At 38.3% G+C, this 27,446-nt stretch overlaps 1 protein-coding gene across 2 annotated transcripts in view; it reads left to right on the forward strand.

Moving 5' to 3' along the window:
* mdfi (MyoD family inhibitor) overlaps positions 1 to 17,269 on the forward strand; it is a 47,528-nt gene extending 30,259 nt beyond the window's left edge. For both annotated transcript variants that reach the window (XM_083534289.1, XM_083534290.1), the window contains 3 exons: positions 12,421 to 12,702; positions 14,466 to 15,229; positions 15,299 to 17,269. In XM_083534289.1, coding sequence (XP_083390415.1) covers positions 12,421 to 12,702; positions 14,466 to 14,719 — 536 coding nt within the window. In that variant the 3' untranslated portion in view covers positions 14,720 to 15,229; positions 15,299 to 17,269. The remainder of the gene's footprint in view (positions 1 to 12,420; positions 12,703 to 14,465; positions 15,230 to 15,298) is intronic.
* The last annotated feature ends 10,177 nt before the right edge of the window (positions 17,270 to 27,446 follow it).

Below are 27,446 nucleotides of genomic sequence, written 5' to 3' on the forward strand. Positions count from 1 at the left end.
ACCGTCCCTTACGGTCCCTCCTGCAGGTGGTGAGCCCACGGGAAGGCGGCCCCACGTCACTCCGACGTCACGGACCTTGATATTTCCCTCGTAAGGGACCCCCGGAGCATAGAGGGTTAAGGGCCTTGCTCAAGGGCCCAAGAGTGGCAGCTTGGCGATACCGGGGCTTGAACCCCAGACCTTCCGATCGGCAACCCAGCGCCTTAACCGCTGGAGCCACCACTCTCCCTGTTAAACGCACTATTTACAGTTAAAAGTTTGATTATACTGACCATAAACTTATTAAATATGTTTATCACACAATGGATCATCTGTTTAGTCACCTAAAGGCTTTGTCACCTTTAAAGGCTCTGGCATGGAGAAGCTGTTGCTGGATCTGTGATGATCACAAATGTTGAGCTTAGTAGCTCCTACTTATATACCAAAGTCTGTTAAAAGAACATTTACTTATAATCTTATACTTCAGTACTCATGTTAGTTCTCTCTCTCTCCAATGTTCTGTATTGTTGAAAGATTTATGATCAAACTCTTGATGTCACCAAAATGAGAATGTGTTCCCCTTTTGAGTCTGGTTCCTCTCAAGGTTTCTTCCTCATAACATCTAAGGGAGTTTTTCCTTGCCACAGTCGCCATGGTCATCAGGGATAAATGCACACCATTCATCTTGACTGTTGATTTCTGTAAAGCTGCTTTGAGACAATGTCTATTGTGAAAAGCGCTATAGAAATAAACTTGACTTGACTCGACTCGACCTCATTGCTCAGCATGAATTAACGATCAAAATGATACCCGACTCGACATGTAAATGATCATCTACTGTACACGAACAACCGGATATTTCTTCCGACTTCCGCATTTCGGATATTTTCCCAGCTGATCCGGATCCCAATTAGTCCCAAATCTTATAAATCTACTACAGTAGATTAGAAATTTCCGACTTAATTCATGGCATTTGAGAGTTGTGTAATATTATGGACCACATGTGCAGCCTCACTGCTTTTCTCGTCTGTATCCTGTGACGAAGTCCGACTGCTGCTTCACTGGCTTTACATGCAGAGCATCTCTTTATAGACCCGTGCACTATTTGTGCTTACTTGTTTTTTATTTTGTTTTGGTTTGGACATGTGATGAATGGATCACGCATTCCAAGACCGGTCTGCGGAAGTAGGAAATAAGCATGGGTTATTGAGGTGCATTTTAAAAAAAAACAAACCCTGAGGTCATATAACGTTCCACGAGGTCCAGATGCTCAGGCTTAGAGCGATGATGTCATGAGGGTTGCATGCATCTGGGCAAAGTGCCTCCGGCCCGCATGCCTGTGAACAAAGTGAGACGAAAGCCATGAAATGCTGCTCGACTGCGCTTTCTTGTGTGCCTGTGAGCGGACATCAGTACCCACAAGCAGTCATGTGGATACGAGAAAGCAGAGGTTCTGTCTTGGTGTTTTACAAATACCTCACATCTGCATCCTTTTGTTTCTATCTATCAACATTACTTCTTTCCAGAAATCCTGCTGGCTTCCTGACGTAAAAAAAGGAGGTGCATGTATTCCCGACATGTGTGAGATCATTTCTAAGTTTATCCTTGAACCTCATGCCATATGTGATACATTTGTCTGGAGGAATAATAAAACAGCATTGTACCTCAATTCCAGAGTGTTTACACCTCTGATATTAGTGTTTAGTGTATATTCCTCAAGACATGGAAGCAATTTGGATCATTTAAATGCGTTGCTTTCTGCCTCCAACTCTGCTTATCTTGGTTTATACAAAGACACTGTCTCCTATGGTCTGCTACTCTTCCCTCACCACATCCATAAACCGCCTCCTTGGCCGTCCTCTTTTCCTCCTTCCTGGTGGCTCCATACTCAGCATTCTTCTACCGATATACCCCATGTCCCTCCTCTGCACATGTCCAAACCATCTCAATCTCCTCTTCCTCACCTTGTCTCCAAAACGTCCTACATGCGCTGTCCCTCTAATAAACTCGTTTCTAACCCTGGTCTGCTACACTACACAAAGGAAAAGTTTTAAACGATCTTTCAAATGAAATCAAATTTTATTTGTCACATACAAATGCATACAGAGTACGACATGCAGTGAAATGCTTTATACGACGGTCCGGCATGAGGGAATAGGATGGGGAGGAAAATAACCTAGAAAAAAAAGAAGGCAGATAAATAAAGAGTATAAACTATATACAATATATAAAGATATATTAGTGTATATACAGCAGGCTTAAAAATGTAAGGTGGTTAATGTGATTGTCTTTAAAGTGACCATGTGTGGTATGGTGTGGTGGTATAAAGTGCACTGTGCTGTGCAAGTCCAGAGTTGAAGATCATACATTAGAACTGCAACAAATCGCTTTTTTTCTTTCTTTTTTTTTTATCAACTCTGTTCATTTAAATCATTTGATTAAATATTTTAATAATTTAACAATTATCCTCTGTCCCATATAGAATATAATTTACAAATAGATTTGACAGAGTAGTCATAAAATTAAGGTCAAATTGTTTTCAGCTTTATCTTTACACTATATGGACTGCAGTTTGTTGACACCTGATTGTAAGATTCAGTTGTGCTTTTTGAACATCCCATTCCATATTTAGTTCCTTTTTGCTGTTACCATTAACCCTCAGTCATCTGGGAAGATGGTTTACTAGATTATGGAGTGTGCTTGTGGAAATTTGTGCCTCGTTCAGCTACAAGTAATGTACAATGTAAGTGTTCCAATTTATCCCAAAGGTGTTCAATAGGGTTGAGGTCAGAGCTCAATAGCAATCCACTCAAGATCTTCCTCTTCAACCCATGTAAAGCATAGAGCTGGCTTTGTGCACAGGGGCATTGTCATAATGGAACAGGTTTGGGACTTCTGGTTTGCTTTGAGAAAGAACCACATATTCATGGAAAAGTCTGGTGTCATAATTCTTTAGTCCATATAGTGAATATCGGTTTATAAAGTACCTCAGGTCTACTTTAAATAATACTTTTTTTAATGTTAAAATCTTGTAACTATGAATGTGAAGCAAGGATGTTCCACATTCCACATGTGCTTTTTGAACATCCCATTCCATATTTAGTCCCTGATCGCTGTTATAATACCCTCCACCCTTCTAGAAAGATGTTTTGTCCTCAATCAGCCGTAAGAGCTTTAGTAAAGTCAGGTAGGTTTGAGGTTGCAGTCAGTTGTGAATGTAAAAGAGAAACTGTAATGCTACTGCATCCAAAGACAATCTTATACAAATGTGTGCTTCCAACTTTGTGGTAATAGTTGGAGACCGCACAAGGAAATTAAACGATTTTAAACCCAACTTCAGTCAGAAATAGAGCTTAATGTCTTGGTGGAAAGTAAAAAAAAAAATCTCAATGGCTACGTATCAATAAATGTATTGTAAATGGTGAAATAAAAAGCAGAATGTTTAAATTGTTTGACTGTGTTAAATAAAACGCCTCTGTATTGAATGTCGAATGTGTTTGATAGCTATGATCTACACACACATCACTGATAGCACACACAGCAATCAATCTCAGATGCTTTAGCATGATGTAATGGCTGATACTTTGACTACTTCTAGTCCTTCTTTATAACACAGTGTGTTTTCCTAGTGTTTGGTACATTTTTGACCCTGATTGTACAGTCATTGTGTGTGTGTTCGGGAGTAAGTGTGAGACAGAAACGAATATGAGCCATGCTACTCAAGCTTGCTTTTTCATGGAATGGCTTTTAGTAACTTCCTGGTTTGTGTCAATGTGGTTCACATTAGCATACTAGCTTGTTTAGATTTTGGAAAATAGAGCTGTATTTTGGAAAAATAGCTGCGGTTAAGAAACTGTGTGAACCAAAATTCACACAGATTCATCAAGTTTTTTTTACGTGGACAAAACAAAAAACTTCTGGTTTAGGCCACACCTATTTTAAGTTACATTTTAAATACAATTGCAGATACAAATATTAGAAGCATTAAACAGATACAGATACTGCAGAATCACATTAATGTTTGAGTGAGGATGTGCAGGAGTGTGTGTGTGTGTGTGTGTGTGTGTGTGTGTGTGTGTGTGTGTGTGTGTGTGCTGAAAAAGCCAGAACAAAGGCCTATGTTAAGACTTTCGTCTAATAGCCCATCAGGGATTTATATCCTTGGCTAAGAATATGCTCATCTCATCTCATGTGATGGAATGCTTTCTCTTTTTTCGCTCTCTCATCTCCGTCTCTGGCTCAGACGTAAGAGAACATTTATTCAATCTCAGCAGGACTTAAAGCTCAATTCCGGCCATTTTTCATTCATCCATTATCACCCTTCAGAAGCGCCCTATCGGGGGAAATACACTTCTTTAAAGCAGGTGAAAAATGACGGCTTAAGCCTCAGCTCTGAAATTCTCTAATTAGACTTCTCATCACTGGAGATTGTCATTGAAATGAGCCACGGCAAATTGTGGATTAAAGTTCGATTTGAACTCCTTCACCATATTTTTTTTTTAAGATGTCTTCTTCTTTAGGGGCTCCGATCATCACAAAGGTTCTTAAAAACATATGCACATTACATTTATAGGGGCTAATCTGTTTCTCTTTTTACTGAACAGCAGCCCAGAGAACACTCACTGTTTGAACAGGATAAAATTAGAGCCATTTTAGCCTGTAAATGGTTGGATCCACTGACTTTTTAGGATATGTCGCTACTAGTTCGCTACTTTTCCTATAAACTTAGTGCAGTAATCAAACCTAAATCCGATGGCGTTTGCCAATGATACAATGATTTATTGCATTATTAAAATCCATCTTTGTTAGTGGGTTTAAAAGCACACCCTAAATGTCCCCTCGGCATTTTGGGTCACTCCACTATTAGGGTGCATATCAATGTAAGAAGATCATGAACATTTGAACATTGTTACTGTCGTATAGCTCCAGAATCCCTGGTTTAATCCCTAGCTTGGGTTATTGTGAGTTATTAGGTGCATGTTCTCCTTTTGGTCTTTAGGTTTCCTCCCACCTCCCTGAAAAAAATGTGCCTATTGCAGGTGTGAATATGAGTGTATCTGTGTGTATTTGGCTCTTACACTCCTCCTCCTCTAGATATTGCCCAAACATTAGAAAAAGTGAAGCAGATAGTATTTTAACATTGAGGACATTTATTTAAATGCTACATTTTAAAACAAGGACATAGAAAGTGGAGCTAAGCCACGTTCTTGTATACTTACTCAAAAACATGTATTTATTACTTATATGTTACCCACACTATACAGAGAATCGAGTCTTATGTGCGTTTTGAAAATGTAATTCCAATTTAATTTAGTCTCCATAAACTCCACCTTTCTGGGAAGATGTTCCATCAGAGTTTGTAGTGTGCTTGTGGAGATTTGTGCTCTCAAGCATGGGGTGCAGTCACCATTCTGATTCATCCCAAAGGTGTTCATTAAGGTCGAGATCACAGCTTTATAGCAGAAGATCTTCTAGCTTTGTCATAAGGCATTATGAAGCTGGAACAGGTTTGGGTCTCCTACGTAGTTCACCCAGTCCCTCTACTTTTGTAGTAACAGTTTAGGGAAGAACCACAGGAAAACTCAGGTGTCCCAATACTGTACTTTGGTTCATATGGTGAATGTAACTCTTTGGCATGTTTCTTATTGTACAAATTTTAATAATACTTATAAAATTAATATTAGTATTTAAAAATAAAGTCCTTGTAAAATATAGATAAATGAATAAAATGCACCATACTACTAAAGACCTTTAATCTGTTGATTTTAGTTCCCGCATTATGTAAACATCAAAAGGAAGCGGTTTCACATATTATTAGTTGATTTGTGGAAGTGAATAAAAATCAAATGGGATCAAGTCCTAACTCTGGGTGTAGTGTTCTAGTAGGGCTAGTTATGTTTTTAGTAATTGTATGTATTTGTGTTGTAGCCCTGTTGGTGTGAGTCAGATAGCGCTGAGAGAGCACTCTGTCATAGCTCTATGCTGGGGGAAAAAAAACCCGGAGCGCCCGCTACTGCATTTTGGATGCATCAGGAGATTAGGGGTTGTGTGTAGTGGAAGAATAAGCCTTTATTCTGTGTGTGTGAGTGTTAGGAGCAGAATATGCTGTTTCAGGGTGGAGTAGTCATCACTGGCTGAATCACTTTGCCTTTGACTCACCTCTAGCTCCCTGGTGCTAGACAGCTGGGCTGCCAGGCTGATTTACACCCCCCTCTTTTACTCGCTCCTGTCGTTTCTTTTCATGTTTTTTTTTACACTGTGTTTGTCCATCTATCCACCCTGTCTGTTGAGTCCTCTGTCATTAAGGGGCAGAGTGTATATTTTAAGCAACCTGAGGGCTGAATCTCATTTGTTGTAAACAAGGAACAAGCCTGCAATAAGGTGTTCTTTTTTTATGGTAGAACTGTTGCATGCTATCTGACACCTAGCACACACACACACATAGCCAGGCTTCTTTTTCTCCATAGTGCACAATTGGCATTTGGTGAAAGATGGACAACTTGTCTCTTTTGAGATGGGTGACCCATAGGCCAGACAAAGAATCCTTTCTCCTGAGAGGGTGTGTGTGTGTGTGTGTGTGTGTGTTGCAAGAATGTTGCAGTGGTTGTGAAATGGCACCATGGTCAGTTTTCAGTTGATTTGCACTCTGGACTGTACTGTAGCTTTGCGCACAGATGGTCATGGCCACCACATTCACACAATTGTTCGACTATCCTATATATATATATATATATATATATATATATATATATATATATATATATATATATATATATATATATATATATATATATATATATATAAAATGTAAAAATATTCCCATATAGTCAATGCTACCAGATATAACTATCCTTGTGGGGACATTTAGTCCTTGGAAAGTTATTATAAGGTTTTCCTTTAGCAGACATGGTGAGTAAAAAAAAAAAAAGGATAGGAGGAAAATATGTATTAAAATTTTTTGCAAAACATATGCATCCCCCTGACAAAATGAGTTTGCCTGCATTTTTATTTTATTTTTTTAGTTCTCCTGTAAAAGTTTGTTTGTTCCCCCAGTAATATTTTGCTTTTTCTGGTAAAATTGTCTGCATGTAGCATTTTTCTATCTAACAATATTTAGCCTGTTTGTACGACAGGAGGACGCCAATATTTTGCAAAAGAACAATGATGTTTTCTTTTTTTGTAACATTTAACAGTAAGAGTGTCCAAAACTATTTCCTCTCTAAATAATGTGATTTTCAAGTCTTCATTTCTTTTTGTTTTTATTCAAGAATTTGGATCGTTTTTAAAAGATTTTTGAGCTACAATATATATACAATATAATATATATACAATATAATTTTTTTTTGTATACAAATCTCCGTTTTATAATTTTCCACACGTTTTTCCCACACCACTTTATAGCCCTGATAAAAATGTCCATCCCATAGGAGATAAATCTGTCAAGCAATTCAAGTGGGTCTCATTTAAAGAGCACGAACTGTACACGATAGAGTTCTAACAAACACAAACACAATCCCGCTGAGGGTTAAAATCACCTTGACGTGCCGAGGCCATAAAAGAGCCTGAAATGGACCCGATTATGGAAATGCTGTTAGACCGTTTCCAAAAAAAGTTTCGGTGGTGAGTGTGTAAGCAGCGGGCGGTTCTATTTGTGTGTGAGAATGCGTTTAATTCAAAACTGAAAAGCAGTGCGGTTTTTCGAAGACTGGTCCTTGTTAGAGTATAAAAGCCATAACTGTGTGACTTTGTGACTTTTTTTTTTTTCCTCATGATAATGAGAATTAAATTTTTTTATGTTTTTCCTCACTGCTCACGTTTGGAGTTGGATACAGAACTGGTTAGGATACATGTCATGAATGTGTATACTTCCCTACAGGTGCAGCTTTATACTAATAATAACACTGCATGGATTACATGCTGAGGAGACTCAGTTGTATCTTGGGTTTAGATCTAGAAAGAAGGATCAGTACTGGAGCAAAAAGCTTTGGATGCACAAAGGGGGAAATAGGCGAGATTTTTGGGTCAAAGTCTAAAGATCAGTGCAGTTTTTGTGACTGTTCACCTTTTATCTTTTGCATTTCTATACTGATGGGAGTGGTCTTTTCCAGGGTGAGCCCGCCCACATTCATATCAAATGGTTTGATGATGCAGAAAGAATAACGTTGAATGGTTATTACATAAAATATTTTGCTTATAAACATCCAAATAAGCATTTCTCTGACCAAAAATGTGCTTGTCATTGTTAAATCGCTAATAATTATTTATTGGCTATATATCAAGCTAATGGTTTTGTTTAGTTTTTGCCCTGGCATGTCATATTACTACTGACACCAACTCTAAACACAGACTCAAAACGGATGACGCATTTGTTTTAAACCCGAAGTGGAGTATAATTATATTTCTCCGCCTAATTGTCTAAAAATACTCTTTTTGCATTGTTCAACATGGAGCGTCTCTTTTGCTTCCTTAATGAGCTGCTTTCAGTCAATGAATTGAACAAACGCACACGATTGACCACCAGAAGCTTATTTCCGCTTCTGCGTATCTGATCTTCCACAAAAGTCATGGAGGTTCATGCACTGAACAAAGACCTGCGAGCTTGGACTGGATCATATAAGTGTGAATATCGATTTTGGATTTGGGATAAACTCTAATAGCAGAATAAATTACATTAAAACTTCTACAACGAATAATGATAATAATAGAAACTGATGTATTTTTTCTAACAAATGTGACCAATCTGTGAGTACTACAACTTTCTTCACTACATTTCATTCTCCTGATGTCTTTCATCTTCCTATCTATCTCACTTTCTCTAAAGTGAGCTATGTTATTCTTTTAAAAAAAAACAGCAGTCACTGAAAACGTGGCAAAACCATACGTGTACATTAAGCCTCCGGGTTTATAGGTGGGTTTAGGGATCGGTGGGGGCGGTGGCTGATTACCCCGGCGCTCAATATTTCTGACTAAACATATGGATCCTATAGTGAAATGTGGTCACGTGATTGTTTTCGTTACAGCGGGGAGAACGAAAGACGGGGGCCTACTGTGACTTTTTAGCAACTTGAGGAATTTGACATTAATAAATGCAAGGAAAAAAAATAGTAGTTCTCTGACTTTCTTCTAACAGGTCAAACATCTGGAAGTGTGCAAAGGCTGAATGAGAAACTATTCAGTCACACTAGATTAGTTGTTGCATGACCTCAATGGCTTCCCAAGAACAACCGTGCTCTACTGATCTAATGTATGCTTTTTAAAGGGAAAAAAAATTGTATAAGTACTATTTCATATGCTTCAGTCCGCTGAGTGTGCCAACGAACAGAGGTGTGTTAGTGTTTGTCTTCCCGTAGGCTTTAGGATAAAAACGCTCTTCTGATGAAGTCTGTTCTCTGTGTGATGTGAAGTTATTCAAAGCTCATAAAAAATTTTCATTAATACAACAGGATTCCATAAACTCTTATCAAGTTCTCATGAAAAAAAAAAAAAGTTTTAAAGGGGGTGTTTCTTTTGGCAGCAAAGGTGTGCTTTTCACTTCTTCTTTTTTTCTTTTTTTTTTTGCTCTCGTCCGGCGTAATTAGGATGTGGTGCTCGGGAGTAAAATATATACAGGTCCGCCAGCAAGCTGCCAAGAACAACTCGCCAAGCGGTTTTTGCGGAGGAACACTAGAACATTTGTAGGCTGTAAACTCACGAGGAGTGTATGTCTGAACTTCAAAAAGCCAAGAGGAGGACTGGAGGGGACTGACCTGAACTATACACCATAAAAATAAAGAATCAAATGAAGATTTTTTGTCAGACATTGAGTTTTTCTCATTGATTGAGTGAAAACAATTGCCCACCACGTCGTTTTAAGGGTTTAATGAATTCGGTTTAGAATTTCTCAGAGCCGAGCTTTTTCGCTGCTTTCCGGTGTAATGCTGAGAAATACACTAGGGTTATTAAAATGGGTAAAAGTCCTTGCTTACGATGCAATGTCACACCATTACTTTCTAATGCTTAACAATGGTGCTTGGGTTTATTTAGATTATTGCTACGAATAAGAAAATTTGAATGGAAAATGGATTAGTTCTGGATCTCATTGCTAGCGATTTTGACAAATGTATGTCATACTGTTTTAAAATGTCATTCTTGCCCGTCCCCTCAGTTATTACTTTTGATTGGACCTACCAGTATTTGATATTTGATCACCCCTAACAAACTTACTCAGTGCTGTGAAGTGGTAAATTGACATTTACATTTGCGGCATTTAGCAGACGTCCTTGTCCAGAGCGACGTACAAACGTGCTTTGAGTCTCTAACAATGAATAAATCTACACTGGTACCTGATTGCTATCTTAAGATAAATCAGACTACAACTCTTGATTTTTCAAAGCAAATTCAGAAAGTGTTAATTTAAGTAAGGAAGAGGTAGGTCTTCAACGCTCGCTTGAAGATAGCCAGGGTCTCCGCTGTTCAGACATCTAGAGGAAGTTCATTCCACCACCTCGGTGCCAGAACAGAGAAGAGCCTTGACGTATACTTACCTCTCATTCTGAGAGAAGGTGGTACCAGTCGAGCAGTGCTGGAGGATCTCAGACAGCGTGGGGCAGTGCGAGGTGTGATGAGGTCTCTGAGGTAAGATGGTGCTGGTCCATTTTTGGCCTTGAAGAAAAACATCAGTGTTTTGAATCTGACACGTGCAGCTACTGGAAGCCAGTGAAGGGAGCGCAGCAGTGGGGTGGTGTGGGAGAACTTGGGCAGATTGAACACAAGAAAGGTGAATGTATCTTGAGCAACTTGTACATTCCTGTGCTAATAAACATGGCTTTTAAGACCATCTATATTTATATAGAGATGCACCTTGGAGAAGAACATAAACATATTTCTGTCCATTATTTCCTCATTTACTATTTTTTGTCATCACTTTACTAATCAGAGCAGAACGTGTAAATGGAATCTTTTTCCAACCTCTCTGAAGTCGCTGAACTTTGGTCAGTTTTTTCATACGCTTACCATCTTGGTGGTGGTAATGTTACACGTTTTTTTTTCTTCAAGTCTGTTCCACTAAAAGACATTGCTGTGTATGAATCCCGAGACTGGTGTTAATAGGTTATGAACCCTGATAGACAAAAAAAAAAAAAAAAAAAGCTACTGTATTAGTCAAATAGCATTTCTTTCACTTTTAATAAGTAAAGCAATGGAGCATGAGGCATTCATTATCTGTTTTGTGAGTTGTTTTGGGTTAATTCAACAGCATTTTTTAAAGGAGGATGAGGAGATAAATATCCTATGAATAGCCTTGTTTATTTTATAGTTTTCACAGATGCTTCCAGAGTTTTTAATGATATGCTAATCTGTTTATGAATATTTGTTTAGCTATGTGTTTTGTTGGTTTCTTTTCAGGGGTGGGGGGGCGACTGGGTTCTTTGCCTCAGAGAACAGTGACATTAGTTTTAAGGACAAATAAGTAAAATCATTTAAAAAGAAGCTGAGAACTAATGTTTGCGTTTGCAGATGAGAAGTAGAATGTAGAAGATGTGCTGTTAGCAAAGCAATATGAACCAAGACTGTGCAGTCCCACAGCGCATGACGGTCATGCAGATATTCATACTTGGACATATTTATATTGCTTTTAACAAGAATAATAAAAAAAAAATCTACTAATTTACATTTCAGACACAATATGTTCATGTTTTAAGAATTCTGATATGCCATGATGTGTCCAATTTTTTTTTTACTTAATTAAAATAGCATGCTATTAGACAAAAGTATGGACATCTGACCTTAAAGTTAGTCTCATTTGCTTGGGGAGATGTTTCACTAGATTTACAAGTGTGCTTTTGGAGATTTGTGCTCATTCAGCCTCATGGGCGTTAGTAAAGTCAGGTACTGATGTAGGCGAGGTGAGGAGGCCTGGGGTGCAGTCAGCATTCCAATTAATCCCAATAGGGTTGAATTCAGAGCTCTATAGCAGGCCACTCACGATCTTCCAATCGGACTCATGTAAACCATATCAACATGGAGCAGGCTTTGTGCATAGGTTCATTGTAATTTTAGGGCTACTAGTTCAGGTGAGAGGAAATTTGAATGCCAGCACATCCAATACATTTGTGTGCTTCCAACTTTATGGTAACATTTTGAGAAAAAAATTACATGGAAAATAAAATGTCCTCAGTGGAATTATGTGTATCCATGGGAGGTGTATTTTTAAGTAAATGTATGTTTAAGTAAAGCTGTTGGATTTGTTGGATGATACAACAGTGGCAATTAATTTACAGTTCATTAGCAATCCTGTTTTAGCTTAGTGGATGAAACAAGGTACTGGAAGAGTGTGCAGTCCACATCTGGTTTTTTTTTTTCTTCATGTCTCCAGGTTGTAAGAGAAGAGAATTAATTGCACAGTAAAATATCTCGTATTTTAACGCTGACGTTTATGTATTTTATTTTATCATTCTTTTCTAGGTCAACCTCAGGCCAGGTCCACGCCCTTGCACAAGTTGTTAACCAGCCCTTCTGAGTCTCCAAAAAACAACAAGTCTCAGAAACACAGGATGCACAGCAATGGAGTCAAGAACGGAGCAGCGCTCTTGCGGGCAGCATCTTCCACGTCCTCGTCTTCATCTGCGCAACACAAGAGCCCTAAGAAGTTGCAGTCAAACCCTTCGATCAACAGCCAAAGCAGCAAAAGGAGTAAAGGAAGCTCCAAGTCCAACATCTCGCAGATCCCTACAGAGGCCCAGGATGGTTGGTGGAGTTTACATTTACATGACTGGATTTTGTGTTAAACAACTTTTTCTAATGCTAGTACAAATGCACCATGATCTAAGAATACCAAAAGCTAAAACCCCACAGCAAACAACACAAGGTTTGTATTTATTTAAATAGTGAAAGTAAAAACCCTAAAGATTATTCGGAAAAGCAAACTTGTGGTGTGTATTAATAGCTATGTATAAACACTGCTATATGCATGTTTATATTGCTGACCACACAACAATAAGAAACATCTGTATTCCTTGGACCATGATATAACCTAAGGCTAATAATGCTGACTGACTCTTACTGATCTTGACCCTCAACTTTTTAAAGGTCACATGGTCATTTTGAAGCAACATCTCCAAAAAACAAACAAAAAAAAAAAAGATACCCAGAAATCTCAACCTTAGAAGCCATCCCCTTCTACACCCTTGTGGAATGGGATATTCAGAAACAATCAGATGATCAGGTGTCTACAAACATTTGTCCATATAGTGTATTATGGATGTCATAGGTGTTGAGGTCAGACTTCTATAGTAGGCCATTTCAAGATCCTCCGTTCCAATGCATGTGAACTTCATGGAGCTTGTTTTGTGCACAGGCGCATTGAAAGATACAATTGTGTGCACCATTTTGAAGTGTTCCATCTCAACTGTGTTTTAACACATTAAATGGACACATCTATTCATTTTAATATCGTGCAATTTTACTTTTATTTTCTAGAATTCGTACATTCCGTAAAGCTGCTTTGAGACAATGCCCATTGTGAAAAGCGCTATAGAAATAAACGGGAAATAATTGAATACTGTGGTTCCATTTGCACGTATTAGTTCACATGTGCTACCGGGGAAATCGTGGAGAAATCGTGACCTGCATTGACTGGCTTGAGACATTTCTAATCTCCACTTTAATCCATTGAAAGTGTTTTTTTTTTTTTTTTTTTTTTTTTTGCTCTTTGTTGAATTACACTAATAAAGTTGTTATTGATTCATGGCATCAACGGGTTGTGTCTCAAGCCAGTAAATGCTGATCACGATTTCTCCGGTGTGAACTAATTTGTGCAAATGGAACCACAGTATTTAATTATTTCCTGTGTATTTCTATAGCGCTTTCCCCAATGGGCAATGTCTCAAAGCAGCTTTACGGAACGTAAGAATTCTAGAAAATAAAAGTTAAATATAAGTAAATTATGTGTATTTATCTCCAATGAGCAAGCCTGGGGTGACCAGGAAAAACTCACTTAGATGGTATGAGGAAAAACCTTGAGAGGAACCAGACATTAATAAGATGTATGTCTGGAGGGAATGTCTTGTATCCTACACTAAGAACACTGGGTATGAGACGGGTATAGTGGTGGAATGCCAGTCAATCACTGGGTAACCAGTACACACATAGTGGCAATGTGTAGATAGCATGTGTAGGCAATTTTCCCTGTATTATTTTGGGAAGTGGGAGGAAACCAGAGAACCCTGAGGAAAGCAGGCATGGGAAGAAAATGTGAAACTACACACTGGTAGGAACCTGAACTGAGGATGGAACTAGGAATGCTGGACCTGTGAGGTAGCAACCTTACCTTAGCCATGCTGTAAATAAATCATGGCCCATTATAAAATAGAAAAATTAATTTTTGATGTAAACACAGGGTTATGATCATTAGCCAATATGATGTGCACTATGGTTTGATTTTTTAAAATTTCCTAATGTCATTTGTTTGTGTGTGTGTGTGTGTGTGTGTGTGTGTGTGTGTGTGTCAGACTGCTGTGTGCACTGCATCCTGGCCTGCCTGTTCTGCGAGTTCCTAATGCTGTGCAACATTGTGCTGGATTGTGCCACGTGCGGCTCGTGCTCCTCCGACGACTCGTGCTTCTGCTGCTGCTGCGCGTCGGAAGAATGTGGCGACTGCGAGCTCCCGTGCGACATGGATTGCGGCATCATTGACGCCTGCTGCGAGTCTGCCGACTGCCTCGAGATTTGCATGGAGTGCTGCGGCCTCTGTTTCTCATCCTAAACCTCCTATAGGGGGCACTGCTGTGCTCACATAAAACTTCTAGAGAGTTCTAGGTGGGAAAAGCCATTCTGGGACGCCTTACTGGGCTTCAAGGCTGAGCTGCCTTGGGTTGAAATGAGACGGCTGACTTTCAGTTCTGCCTTCCTGAGCTTTCGGTTCGGGTTTCCGATCAGTGTACGTGAAGTCGGAGGCTTTTCGAATCGACCTCAGATTTAGCAAACATTCTGGGACATTTGACATTGTTTTTTTTCCTCCAGTCTGCTTTTTGACTCTCACTTTGGATCCATCTTCAGTTTTTAAATGCAGCCGGAAGAGAAATCTTTGACACACAGCCTCGATAACGGTTGCACATGCCTTTCACTCCATTTTCTTCTCATTCTAGTTTCCAGCGTACACATTTATTCAAAGAATGACTCATCACCGTTGCTTGTCTTGTTGGTGAACCAAGTCCCAAAGAGCCCATGTGAAAATTCATATTGTAGATCATGAAATCATGAGGTAACTTTAAAAGTGTTCTTAAAATCCAATATAGACTAAAAAAATCTCCATATAATAATTTTTTTTTTTTACCTTTGATAGTCCTAAATTTACCCGCCCCACCCCCCCACCCGCCCCAAACAAAAAAAAGAAAAAAAAAACATGCTTGAATGACACTCTTTTTCTTTTTTCTTAATATGACATCTTTTTGAAGCAGCTTCAATTTATTTTCTCTGGGAGACATCGGTTTTGCTACGCTGACATCGCTTTCTGGGTTCTAAGACAGCAAAACAACATAAAGCTAAAGACTTCCATTTACATATGCACAGTTACTGTAGTATCCTGCTGTCCATGAAACTGTGAGCGACAGGAGCGAAATGGGCGTTGAGCTGGAGAAAGGGCTGCGTTTTTATTTAATTGAATTTCATTACGTTTCATGCAATGCACAGGTTTAATGATGCCTTGTATTTACTCATGTGAGCGGATGGACAAACTTCACCCTCCATCTCATCCTGTGATGATTTTCTTGTCTTTTCTTTCTGTCAATGATTACGTTTTATGAGTATTAACTCATCGAAATTGTTCCGTAATGCTGGAGATCGGTAAAAAGCCATGTTCATATCGAAAGAAGTGCCGTGAAAGCAAGAAGCATTATTGTTTTATTTTTTTTAAACAGAAGTCGGGATGCACTGAAATTTTGCCCACTGAAAATGTAGAGACAGGAAATAATTTTTTTTTTTTCTTCACTGTAATGCTTTGAATTAATGGTGATGATTAAATGGAAAGAGTTGGCCCCAATGATTTACAGTGCACAAAACATAAAAAAAAAAAAAAAAGAAAAATTTATTATTATTTTTCGAGTTCAAGTTTTGGTCCAGAGTGGCCAGAATGTTATTTTCGGCCATTAATTTGAAATAATTTTTGTTAAAACGCCAGCATCCTTGACCTGTCCATCATTATTAATAATTGACCTGTCCATGCATAGGTTTATTGATTACTGTAATTTTCGGACTATTAAGCGCACCAAAATATAAGCCGCACCCACTGAATTTGACAAAGATTTTTATTTTAAACATAAATAAGCCGCACCTGTCTATAAGCCGCAGGTGTCTACACTGATACCAATGTGTAAAACTAAAACTTTACACAGGCTTTAACGAAAGACAGTGCCTGTTACACAGCTTGTATCTAAACAGTAGCCGACCAAGAAAGTCATTGTTCACTGTCTTCCTCCTTCATTTCACAACTATTTCTCTCGAGAGTTTATCTTTTGGCATCGTCGTGCGTTTAAAAATCACCATCGGTGAAGCTTTTCTCCCGATGCCGTGCAGCTCAGAACACAGGTGAAGTGCGTTTTTTTTATGCCCGGTTGTTTTCAGCGTGACGAATGATTCGCATTTCCTGTTGACAGTCCGAGTGAGCGGCAGGTCAAACGTCAGAGGAACATCGTCCATATTTATGATGTGGTGCGGCCCGATTCAGTGGGAGCGCATCTGATTTAATATAAAGAGTTTCATTGGTTCACCTGAACCCGTTCAGCAATTTCATTGGTCTAATGTTATGGGGATCAGTTTTTTAGCTTGAAGTATGTGAAACCCGGAAAAACCCAGGAAAAATCTAAATTTAATCCGCGAGGTTCCAAGTGTGGGAAAAAAGTAGCGGCTTATAGTCCCGAAAATACGGTACTTATTGATACCTGAAATAATTTGGATGGTAGGTTATACATTTTCTCATGAAAATTTTTTCAGCTTCTTAGTTTTAACATGACGTGTGAATTCTAATCGTATTTAACCCACTCCTCAAGCCAGAGCATGTGTTATTTAGAACTGTACGAAGCCCATTATGTGTTGAAACAGGGTCTTTTTTTCTTTCTTTTTTTCTTCGTTTAACAAAAGGTCAAGAATAACAAATTAGCAAACAATGTTATAGATAGTAGTCAGTAATGTTTACATCGTGATGACAATCTACAAAAGAGGAACTGGATATATATAAGAAAACATAGAAAATAAACTTTGAACTTGACAAAGAAAGTAGATCTATAAAAATCTTTATATAAACTATTGAAAAAATAAACAGTGTGTGCGTTTGTGCCATCATTTTTGCTTAACATCATATTTTTTTTATAGATACAATGAATGTGAAACTGCAGCGGTAAACACAGTATATGTACAAAAATATTGGGACACTTGACCTTTCTTTGTCCCTGATGACCAAGCCAGTTGCAACTGTGGCAAGAAAAAACAACCTGAGATGACATAAGGAAGAAACCTTGAGAGGAACCAGACTCAAGGTACAATAATCATCTTGGTGGCACCAAAAGTCCATTTATTACAGATAACCGATGTTGAGGTGTGCAGTGATGGTGATCAAATGCAAACTGAAGTCCTGTATCAGTTTAGCAGAATGTTGACATTAACTACAGTCCAAATTCAAATCTTCAAAGCTCCTGTGTTACTCCGTAATTTTCATTGATCCCCAGGCTGTAGATGTGAAACATCCCCAGTTACACAGAGTCCTAGAGGCAGGCCGAGATAAAGCGGGCAGATCCGTGGAGAGGAGAGGGGCAGGAACAGTGGTCACTAGAACAACAGGAGCGTTTAGTTTAATTCGACGAGAGAGATAAAAGAGGGGTGACAGCAAGAGAAGGATATGGATTATTAAATATCATTTTTTTTGTATAAAAGTTAGGAACACTATGCATTTTGGGACTATGGAAAGATTTGCTATGGCAGCATAATTAAAAGGGAGAGCCAGAAGGTAACAAACCTGAGTGAACGCGTGAGAGGACGACAGCATTCAAATATCCCAGTTCACTGAACACTCTATATTCATAATCCCTCCAGATCTGCTCCTTTACCTAAGAAAACTAACGATCAAAAGCTTGACTAAATAAATATATTTTCAGCCTCGACTTGAACACTGAGACTGCGTCTGAGTCCAGAACACTAATTGGAAGGCTGTTCCATAATTGAGGGGCTTATAAGAGAAAGATCTGCCCTCTGCTGAAGTCTTTATTATCTAAGGTACCAACAAATAGCCTGCACCTTTTGATCTAAGTAGGCTTCGGGGATCAAATTGGTACAGAAGTTCATTCAGATACTGCGCACGAGACCATTAGGTGCTTTATACTTCAGTAGTACTATTTTTTTTAATCAATGTGAGATTTAATGGGGAGCCAGTGTAGACTGATTAAAACAGGGGTGATGTGGTCATATTTTCTAGATCTAATAAGAACTCTTGCTGCCGCATTTTGGACTAAAAATTATTAATGCACTTACTCAAACACCCAGACAGTAAAGCATTACAGTAGTCTAATCTAGATGTAACAAAAGCATGAACTAGTTTTTTCTGCACCCTGTAACGGCATATTTTAGCAATATTTCTGGTGAAAGGTGTAAGTAAAAGTAAAAGTACTAGTAAAAGTACTACCGTCTCATTCGAGTTAAGCAGAAGGAAGTCCACTGTCTACTGTCCTTTACACACTCCTCAACATTTTTAAGTTGATCTCTCTGGTCTGGTTTTGCCTAAATATACAATTCTGTATCATCAGCAAAGCAATGGAAGCCAATATCATGTTTATGTATAATTTCACCCAGAGGCAGCATATATAAAGAGAAAAGCAGTGGGCCTAAAACAGATCCTTGCGGAACACAAAGCTTTACCTCAGAGAGTGTGGAGAACTCTGTGGAGTGTGGAGAACAATTAACATCAACAAGCTGTTAGTGACCAGTCAAATAAGACCTAAACCAGGACTGTGCTGTCCCATTTATTCCAACATTCTCTAGTCTAGCAGGAAGCGTAGTATGATTAATGGTGTCAAAAGCTGCACTACGGTCGAGCAAAACAAGTAAGGAGACACAACCCTGATCAAAGGCCAATAGCAGGCCACTTTAACCAGCGATGTCTCTGTGCCACGATGAGGCCCAAATCCCAACTGATGTGTTTTAAAAAGTTATTCCTAAGTAGGTGTAAGCAAACTGATGTGCTACAACCCTTTTAAAAATGTTGGAGATAAAGGGGAGGTTTGATATTGGCCTATAGTTGGACAGCTGACAAGGGTGAAGGTCAGGTTTCTTAATTAGGGGGTTGATAACTGCCAGATTGAAGGATTTGGGTACATAACCATTGGAAGAGTTTATTATTTTGAAAAGAGGTTTAATTACTTCTGGAATGCTCTCTTTTTAAAGAAATGTTTAGCCACAGGATCAAGAATACAAGTTGATTTTAATGAGGAAACAAATGAAATGAAGTGATTCTCTTGAATAGAAGTAAAACTTTGTATTTGATTGTTAGAACAATAGTGCTATCTACAGAGTTATTTCTAAAAAAATTTAGATTTATATTAATTATCTGGATTTTTTGCCAAATGTTTGCAATTTTATTATTGAAAAAGTTCATGAGATCATTACTACCTACTGATGATAGGATTACGCTTGTTGTTTTCTATGTGGGTGGAGAAATCTGCTGATCTAGCAGCACTAAGAGCTTTCCAATAACTCACGATGCTCATCTTCGTACATTCACGAAACAAAGTACCATCTATACTGCTTTTAACAATAGTTTTGAACCAAAGTTGCCAATACCTAATTGGAACACATTTCAGATTGAGTCTCTCTTTGCTAATTTTTATTAACTCTATTCTTCTAGGAAGGCTTTCTTCTAGAATTTAGTGAGGCCAGGTATAACCAGTGTCCCAGTTCATTCTAATGGTGTTCATTAGGGTTGAGGTCAGTTCTTCCACTACAGACCTATTAAACCAGGTCTTCATAGACCTTACCTTCTGCACAAAGACATTGCGATGCTATTACAGTGGTTGTTTCAGACTCTTAGTTCCAGTCAAAAAGAAATTGCAAAGCAACATCAAATACATTCTATACAGTTATGTGCTTCATAATTTGGGCGGTATAGCCAGACGTCCACAAGCATATGTATTAAATAAGTGTCTTTCCATATTGGATTCATTGTTATTTGAGCCAAGGTTTAAGAGAATGAAGGTACTTGAAGCATAATCAGTCCTCAACAGATTTGGCCAGAGATTGTAATAGATGATGATCAAACTTGGACTTGATTTCAGGTGCCTTACTCTGATCTGCGCGGCTTTTGTTGTGACACATTGGCCGATGCGCTTTAATTAGTTTTTTCTGGGCCGCCAGAATGGCTAAGAAGAAAAACCTTGTCCAAAGCGAATGTACTAGAAGGAAGGAGCTGTTCCTTGATTTTTCTTCTTCTTTTTCTCAGGTTTTTTTTTTTTAACCCTCTAGAGACAAAAAGTTTTCAGATTTGAGTTCCCCAGTTTTTTGGCTTTAATGTGCTGGTTTGATGCTTAGAACTGGATGCAAGCAAACAGAGCACCCATTCATTTCTTTTTAGAAAACTGTTCACAAGAGCATCTTTGGAGATGTACACACAGTTCAACAGTGTCCAGTATCCTTCCACCCACTGCATTGGTATTCACACACACATACTTTCCAGCAATACCCTCAAGATATTCTCATATTCTTACACTCGAGAAAGAGAGGACAAGTGGCTATTGAATATTAACCATGAAATTACAAAGCCTGCATTTTAATCGAGGTGACTGGGTCACCAGCTGTGATGAAAATCATAAATTAATACTCCTGACATAAAACTCGCCTTTTGGCGTGCAGAAACTCTTTCTCTGCAAGCCGAAATATTCCAAACACAGAGCGCAGCCTCCACTTTATTAATGTAGGGGTCAACAGAGAGCAATGGCGTCCATAGAGCTGTTGTCTTTCAACTAATCCAGTTCAGACTAGAAGGCCAGTGGTCTTAGAAGTGAAGGGTGAACTGTAACCTCTCGGAAACGCGAACCGAGATGCGAGAGGAGGTTGCTGAAGCGTCAGCTTCTTCATGTTTTACAAAGCCGTTCAGAAAAGGTTCGCTGTGCAAATGGTTTGAAGCAAGGAACGAGAGCTAAATTTTACCGTCGTACCTAGTGGAATAGAGGTCACATAAATGGCTTCGACCATCTGGGAAGGATAAAGACAGGAACATTTGGTGAAATTCTTTGGTTTTTGCAAATGAGGACTGCAGTCAATAGCCCGAAACTTTCCTCGGTTCCCACTAATATGCGCAGATCCAGCATATCTAGTGGTTTTCTTTGTCATTTTGTGGCTTCTTTACACATGTACACTACACTAAATAGCACACACACCATTGCAGATCAGTTTTGAAGAGGCTTAATGAGACACAAGCGCTGTGGGATTGGAGCCATTCTCTCACGATGACTGAACATTTTGGCTTCCCACATTAAAGAGATGCTGGCTGCCTCAAGGCCTGTTTCGGAGTCATCCCAATCTCGCTCACTCTCTCTTTCTGTTTTTTCTGCAAACACATGCCTTATGAACACATAGGCTACATGCACACGCACAACCTCGGTGCACTCACTGGCAGGCCAGACCACATAAATATGTTAGAGATTAACTGTGCAATTGAGATCGAAACAACAAATACAAAACGACTCTGTTGTCTCCACGCTGATAAATTTCCTAGGGTGAAAATCAGTCAAAGTCGTGATCCTTTTGCCTTTATTTTGTGATTTAGAACGCTTTCTTTTGCCAACTGGATTAGGGTAAAGCTATTAATCTTTCTTGCGATATACAGACAGTGGCACATTTTGTGTCATAAGCTAATGCAGTCCTGTTTCTTGTGCTTGTTTTGGATTTATAATTTTTTTTAGTTAGAGATAAACAAAACTGTGAGTAATCAGCTATTTAACACATAGCTTTATGATAAAAAAAAAAAAGGGTTTTATTAGAAACAGCTGTTCCTCAGATTGCCCATTGGCTGAAGAATGAGGCGTCGCTGTTTTATGATCGTGAAACACTTTATTTAATTCAAATTGCTCATGAGAGACGAGGCAGCTCAATCAGATGATCAGCATTTGGCTCAAATGATGAGCCAGAGCCTAAAGAAGAAGTAGGGAAGAATCCTTCAAGTGATCAGTGATCTTTCTTCGATGCTTGCTACGCGCGACGACTCCAAAACCGCCATAAGCCAACAAGCTTGGAGTCATTTCAAGAATGCATATTTCCAGTTAGTGAAATCTTTGCCAGTCAGACAATTTGAACCACAGCGCTTGCTTGCACAAGCTCCCCAAAGGCTTAAAAAAAAAAAAGGTTTTTGGCTCCGTTTTTTTGATTTGTTGCTGCTCCTGTCTCACAGAAGCAAACGCGTGCTGGACACCACTCGGCGTGGGGGTAGAAGATTACCCTGGGAAAGCATCCCAGTCTGAGTTATTCCTTAAAATGCTTTGAGTATTTAGATAATGAATGAAGTTTTTTGGTCTAATAAATGGTCTTGTTTTTATAGATGAACCGTCCTGCGACTTCTGAGGTAAACTGATAACTGTGGATTTTTCTTTATTAAAAAAATAAAATAAAATGCCGGCCTGTGCCAATCCACAGTGTAATTCATCAATGCTCTTGGCTCAGACATGACATACCAGCTATGGTACCCTTTGTAACGCTACCCTTCGTGCTCCTCCCTCTTGTTTTTCAAGTTTGTGGTCGTGCACCAGTCCCGTGTGGCGTGGAGGCTTTTCATGAGAAACACATGTTGAGCTGAGTTCCTGTACTTAAACACAGAAAATAGCAGAACGCATGCATGAATAACTAAAAACCGATGGTAATAAAACCAACAATGATAATGCGCCTCATCCTCTTTAAGTCAAAAAGGTTTTTTCAAAGGTGCTGTTCTGAGAAAAAAAATATATATATATACACACACATTACCTACATCTGTGCCTCGGTACCTCAGTTTTTGTTCCTCTCCACACTAAATTTTTTTAATGTAATCATCTCCATGCATCTTCAAAGATGCATGACAGAAAGATTAATCAGCCTATCCAAATATCCTCGGTGGGAGACAGATTGCGGAATAATGAATCAATTGATGAATGTCCAGATATATTCCTCTTTCTTTTAATTGAAGTTTGCTCGTCGGACAATGGCTTCGTGCGAGTGCACAATGAAAGGCGGGGAGGATAATGGCGGTGCAAAGATGAAGGCGGAAGATTATTTCCACTGGACTGTGGCAAGCATCACTGGTGAAACTTAAATTAAAGTCGGAATTTGCACAACAGATGTGGGGGGCAGCTGGGAGTGGGGGGTTTTAAACAAACAGAGCCAGGGCGGACTCGCGAGGCTCTAATGACCTCTGTGTGGTGTTGATTTAGCTCCAGCCACAGCCTTGCACAATTAACAGCCACATCCACCCCCATGGCTTCTTATTTAATCAAAGACATGTTTTAGAGAGAGAGAGAGAAAGAGAGAGTGAGAGAGAAATTAAAAAGGGAAATATTAAAAGATGAAGGAGATACTCCAGAAGCCATTGGCTTTCATAATGAACCTGTCGTATATGCATAATGCAACATACCGCTCATAAAAATAATGCTCGGGCGCTCAAAGCTGCAACGAATACAACTCCATATTCTTGTATTCTTTAAACATAATTTACTTTACACTTTTATTTCCTGATTTTTTTTTTTTAACACATAATTACACATCAATCAATTTTCTTTTTTTAGCAAGGAGATAAAACATTCAAAACATCACTCAAGAACTGGACATGCACGAGCGTGATATGAAATAGGTCTCCATTTTCGAGTCAACTTTCATCTCACTGGGTGGGGACACACTGCTACACGGCTGTGAGCTTGTCTGGCATTTCTTACCTGGCACTCCGTCATTAGAGATGGAAGTATATGGAGAACCATACAACATGGACATGAACAAACTTTTTGGAAGAATCTCAGCACGATAGCAGACAGAATGAAAGCAGTAAATTCTGTGTAATTCTACTCAGATAAGGAGCTTTGGCATTTAGCATTTTTTTATGATTTGTTTGATAAAGCACATTTTTCCCCCTTGGTTCAAGCTAGTCTCACCAATCTAACTAGATTAGTATTATTCGAATCAGTACAAAAGATGGTTTTATTTTGGTTGATGATGTTGCTTCCCTTCAGTGTAGAAGTTACTATTTTCAGTTTCATTCCAATGTTAGTTTATTGACAATGAAGTATGTTTGATATAATATATATTATAAATGACCTCACAATGGCTCACTACCAAGACAACATTTTTCACCAACACATTGATTGTCCGGATTGTAGCCATAATCGGCTTTTCCCATCATCCCCTGCTCATCACTGACTGATTTTTATGTAGAAAAAAAAACAAGAAACAGAGACAAGGAAATGAGAGACAGACTCTAAAGGTTAAGGTGAGACTTAAATATAAGTCTCACCTTAACCTTTATAGTTTGTCTCTCATTTTTTTGTCTATGTTTCTTGTTTTATTTCTACATCATTGTTTCTTATATTTTATACCTGCACTTGCATCCACTCCCTGCTTTCTTATTCCTTGTTTTATAACAGTCCTGCCTTTATATTTTGTTTTTCTTGAATGCTCCATAGCAGTGTTTTTAGAGGCCATAATTAAAAAAATTTACCAATGTGGAGGGCAATATTGTTGTTCTTAATGATTTTGTTAAAATAAAGTATCAAAAGTGATTGCCATCATTCCAATGTATAAACAACACCATTTTAATGCATCATTCAATTAAGTTCTAATAAATTCATGTTTATTTGTATAGCGCTTTTAACAATGAACATTGTCTGAAAGCAGCTTTACACAGATAATGTGGTGATAAAGAATAAATAAGATGTTTTTTATAAGTGTAAGTTTGTCCCTGCTGAGGGAGCCAGTGGCAACTGTGGCAAGTAAAAACTTCCCGAGATGGCACAAGCAAGAAACCATGAGAGGAACCAGACTCAAGAGGGAACCCATCCTCATCTGGGTTGCACTAAATGTCCATTTATTACAGCTAAATTATGTTGAGGTGTGCAGTGATGGTGATCAGATGCAAACTGTAGTCCTGAGTCAGTGTAGCAGACTGTTGACATTAACTACAATCCAAATCCAAATCCTCAGAGTTTCTGTTCTTACGTCGTAATTTCATGGAACCCCAGGGTGTTAATGAGAAACATCCCAGTTGCACAGAATCGCCTCCAATCGAAGAGAAAACCATCCAGAGGCAGGCCAGGACAAAGTGGGCAGATCTGAGGAGAGGAAAGGAGAGGAGCATGAAGAGTCATCACTGGTACCTTAGGAGCGTGTGTGTGTGTGTGTGTGTGTGTGTGTGTGTGTGTGAGAGAGAGAGAGAGAGAGATGGATTATTATGTGTATTAATGGAACTATTATGAACACATTTGGATGGATTTCCTTTAGTCTGGTTACTCTCAATGTTTGTTCCTTATATTGTCTCAGGGAGTTTTTTTTTCTTGCCACTGTTGTCTCTAGCTTACTCATTAGAGATTAATTTATAGAGATTAATTTATGATGCTAAAATATTAATATTTACAATCCATTCATTTCTGTTAAGATGATTTGGGACAATGTAACTGGGATGCCTGGAGATCTGTCAGTGTACAGCAGGTATGACATTGAATCCAGGATTCTCTGGGACACCCTGTTTTTAGACGAGTTTATTTTAGAGTCAGAGAGTTGTCTTTGTGGGAAAATGGGTTAATTATATCAGAACACTCCGGAGGTAAAACTATGTCATTTAAGTGTAGGAAAGCACCTGTCCTTAATATGCCACCCAAGAATTAAAGCATATTTTTGAACACAGATGGTAATTCCACCCACAGGCATGAGGAGGTATATATATATATATATATATATATATATATATATATATATATATATATATATATATATATATATATATATATGTATATGTACTTTACAACCAGGGTAAGCAGAAAAGACTCTCAGATTGCACAAAATGTTATTATCAGGCTTATGGCCATTAACTACACTACACTTCTTTGTGCCTGTTTTACATTTGCTGCTAATGTGCAAATGCGCTTAGTCCTACCACACACCATCATTTGTTGCTCTTGGTTGTCATCAGTCTTGCATCAGGTTATGTTTATAGTTTTCTCATATGCAACCCTAATTCCAAAAAACATTGGAAAACTGTGTAAAATGGAAATTAAAACAATGCAATGATTTGCAAATCTCATGGCAATCTCAAACCCATATTTTTTTCAGAATAGAACATAGAAAGCATATTAAATGTTAAACTGAGAAAATTAACCATTTTGTGGAAAAAAATAAGGTCATTTTCAATTTAATAGTTGCAACGTCTCTAAAATGTTGAGGTGGGGTAACAAAAGGCTGAAAAAAAAAGTGTTACTAAAAAGCAGTTAGAGGGCTATTCAGGTTAAGTATTTGGGTTAATTTGTAACAGGTCAATAACATGACTGAGTATAAAAATGAGGCAGAGTCTTCATAAATCTATAGAGGTTCACCGATCTACAAAGACGCAAATGCCTACCTCTTTCTGAAACCTACCTCTTTCTGAAACACTTAAATTAGCACTTTCCAACTTTGCTTTGTAGAATTCAAGTGTTATATTTATGTTAAGTTTGTAATCTTGCGTCCCGGTGTAGATTTTTCATTGCTAGAGACTCAAAGCACTTTTGTACGTCGCTCTGGATGAGGGCGTCTGCCAAATGCCGTAAATGTAAATGTTGTTTAAAACTATATCATGCAAACAAGAAGTCATCTGTGAACATGATCCAGAAACGCCACTGTCTTCTCGAGGCCAAAGCTCATTTACCATCACTGCTGAAAGGTATATAAAGATTTTAAAGAAACATATGCTTTCATCCAGATGGTCTTTTTCAAGAAGGCCTTGCATATTTCAGCAACACATTACTAAATCTCATACAGCATCTATTACAACAACATGCTTCATAGTAGCAGAGTCTGGATGCTGAACTGGCCAACCTACATTCCAGATCTTTGACCATTTGAAGACAATTGGTGCATAAGAAACAAGAAAAACAAAAAATATGACAAAGAAGACCCGGACTGTTTGGCAGTTAGAATCAGGTATTAGACAGGATCTTTTTTTTTTTTACTTTTATTCACCTTCTCAACCTTAATTATGGTTGTAGTTATTATTAGTTCTCTTTTTTTTATTGGCATCATTTAAGGCTTTGTAGTGTAGACAAATATCTGCACTTGCGTCAAGAAGAATGGACAACAACAGCAATAGTTGTTTTAGTAATGTACAATCCTAGTCAGCTGATGTAGGGTGTAAATGTTATGCAATTAGATTATGCATATATATATATATATATATATATATATATATATATATATATATATATATATATATATATATATATATATATATATATATATATATATATATA

This window comes from Silurus aristotelis (assembly GCF_946808225.1).
Source record: "Silurus aristotelis genome assembly, chromosome: 28".
In the NCBI taxonomy this organism is placed as follows: domain Eukaryota; kingdom Metazoa; phylum Chordata; class Actinopteri; order Siluriformes; family Siluridae; genus Silurus; species Silurus aristotelis.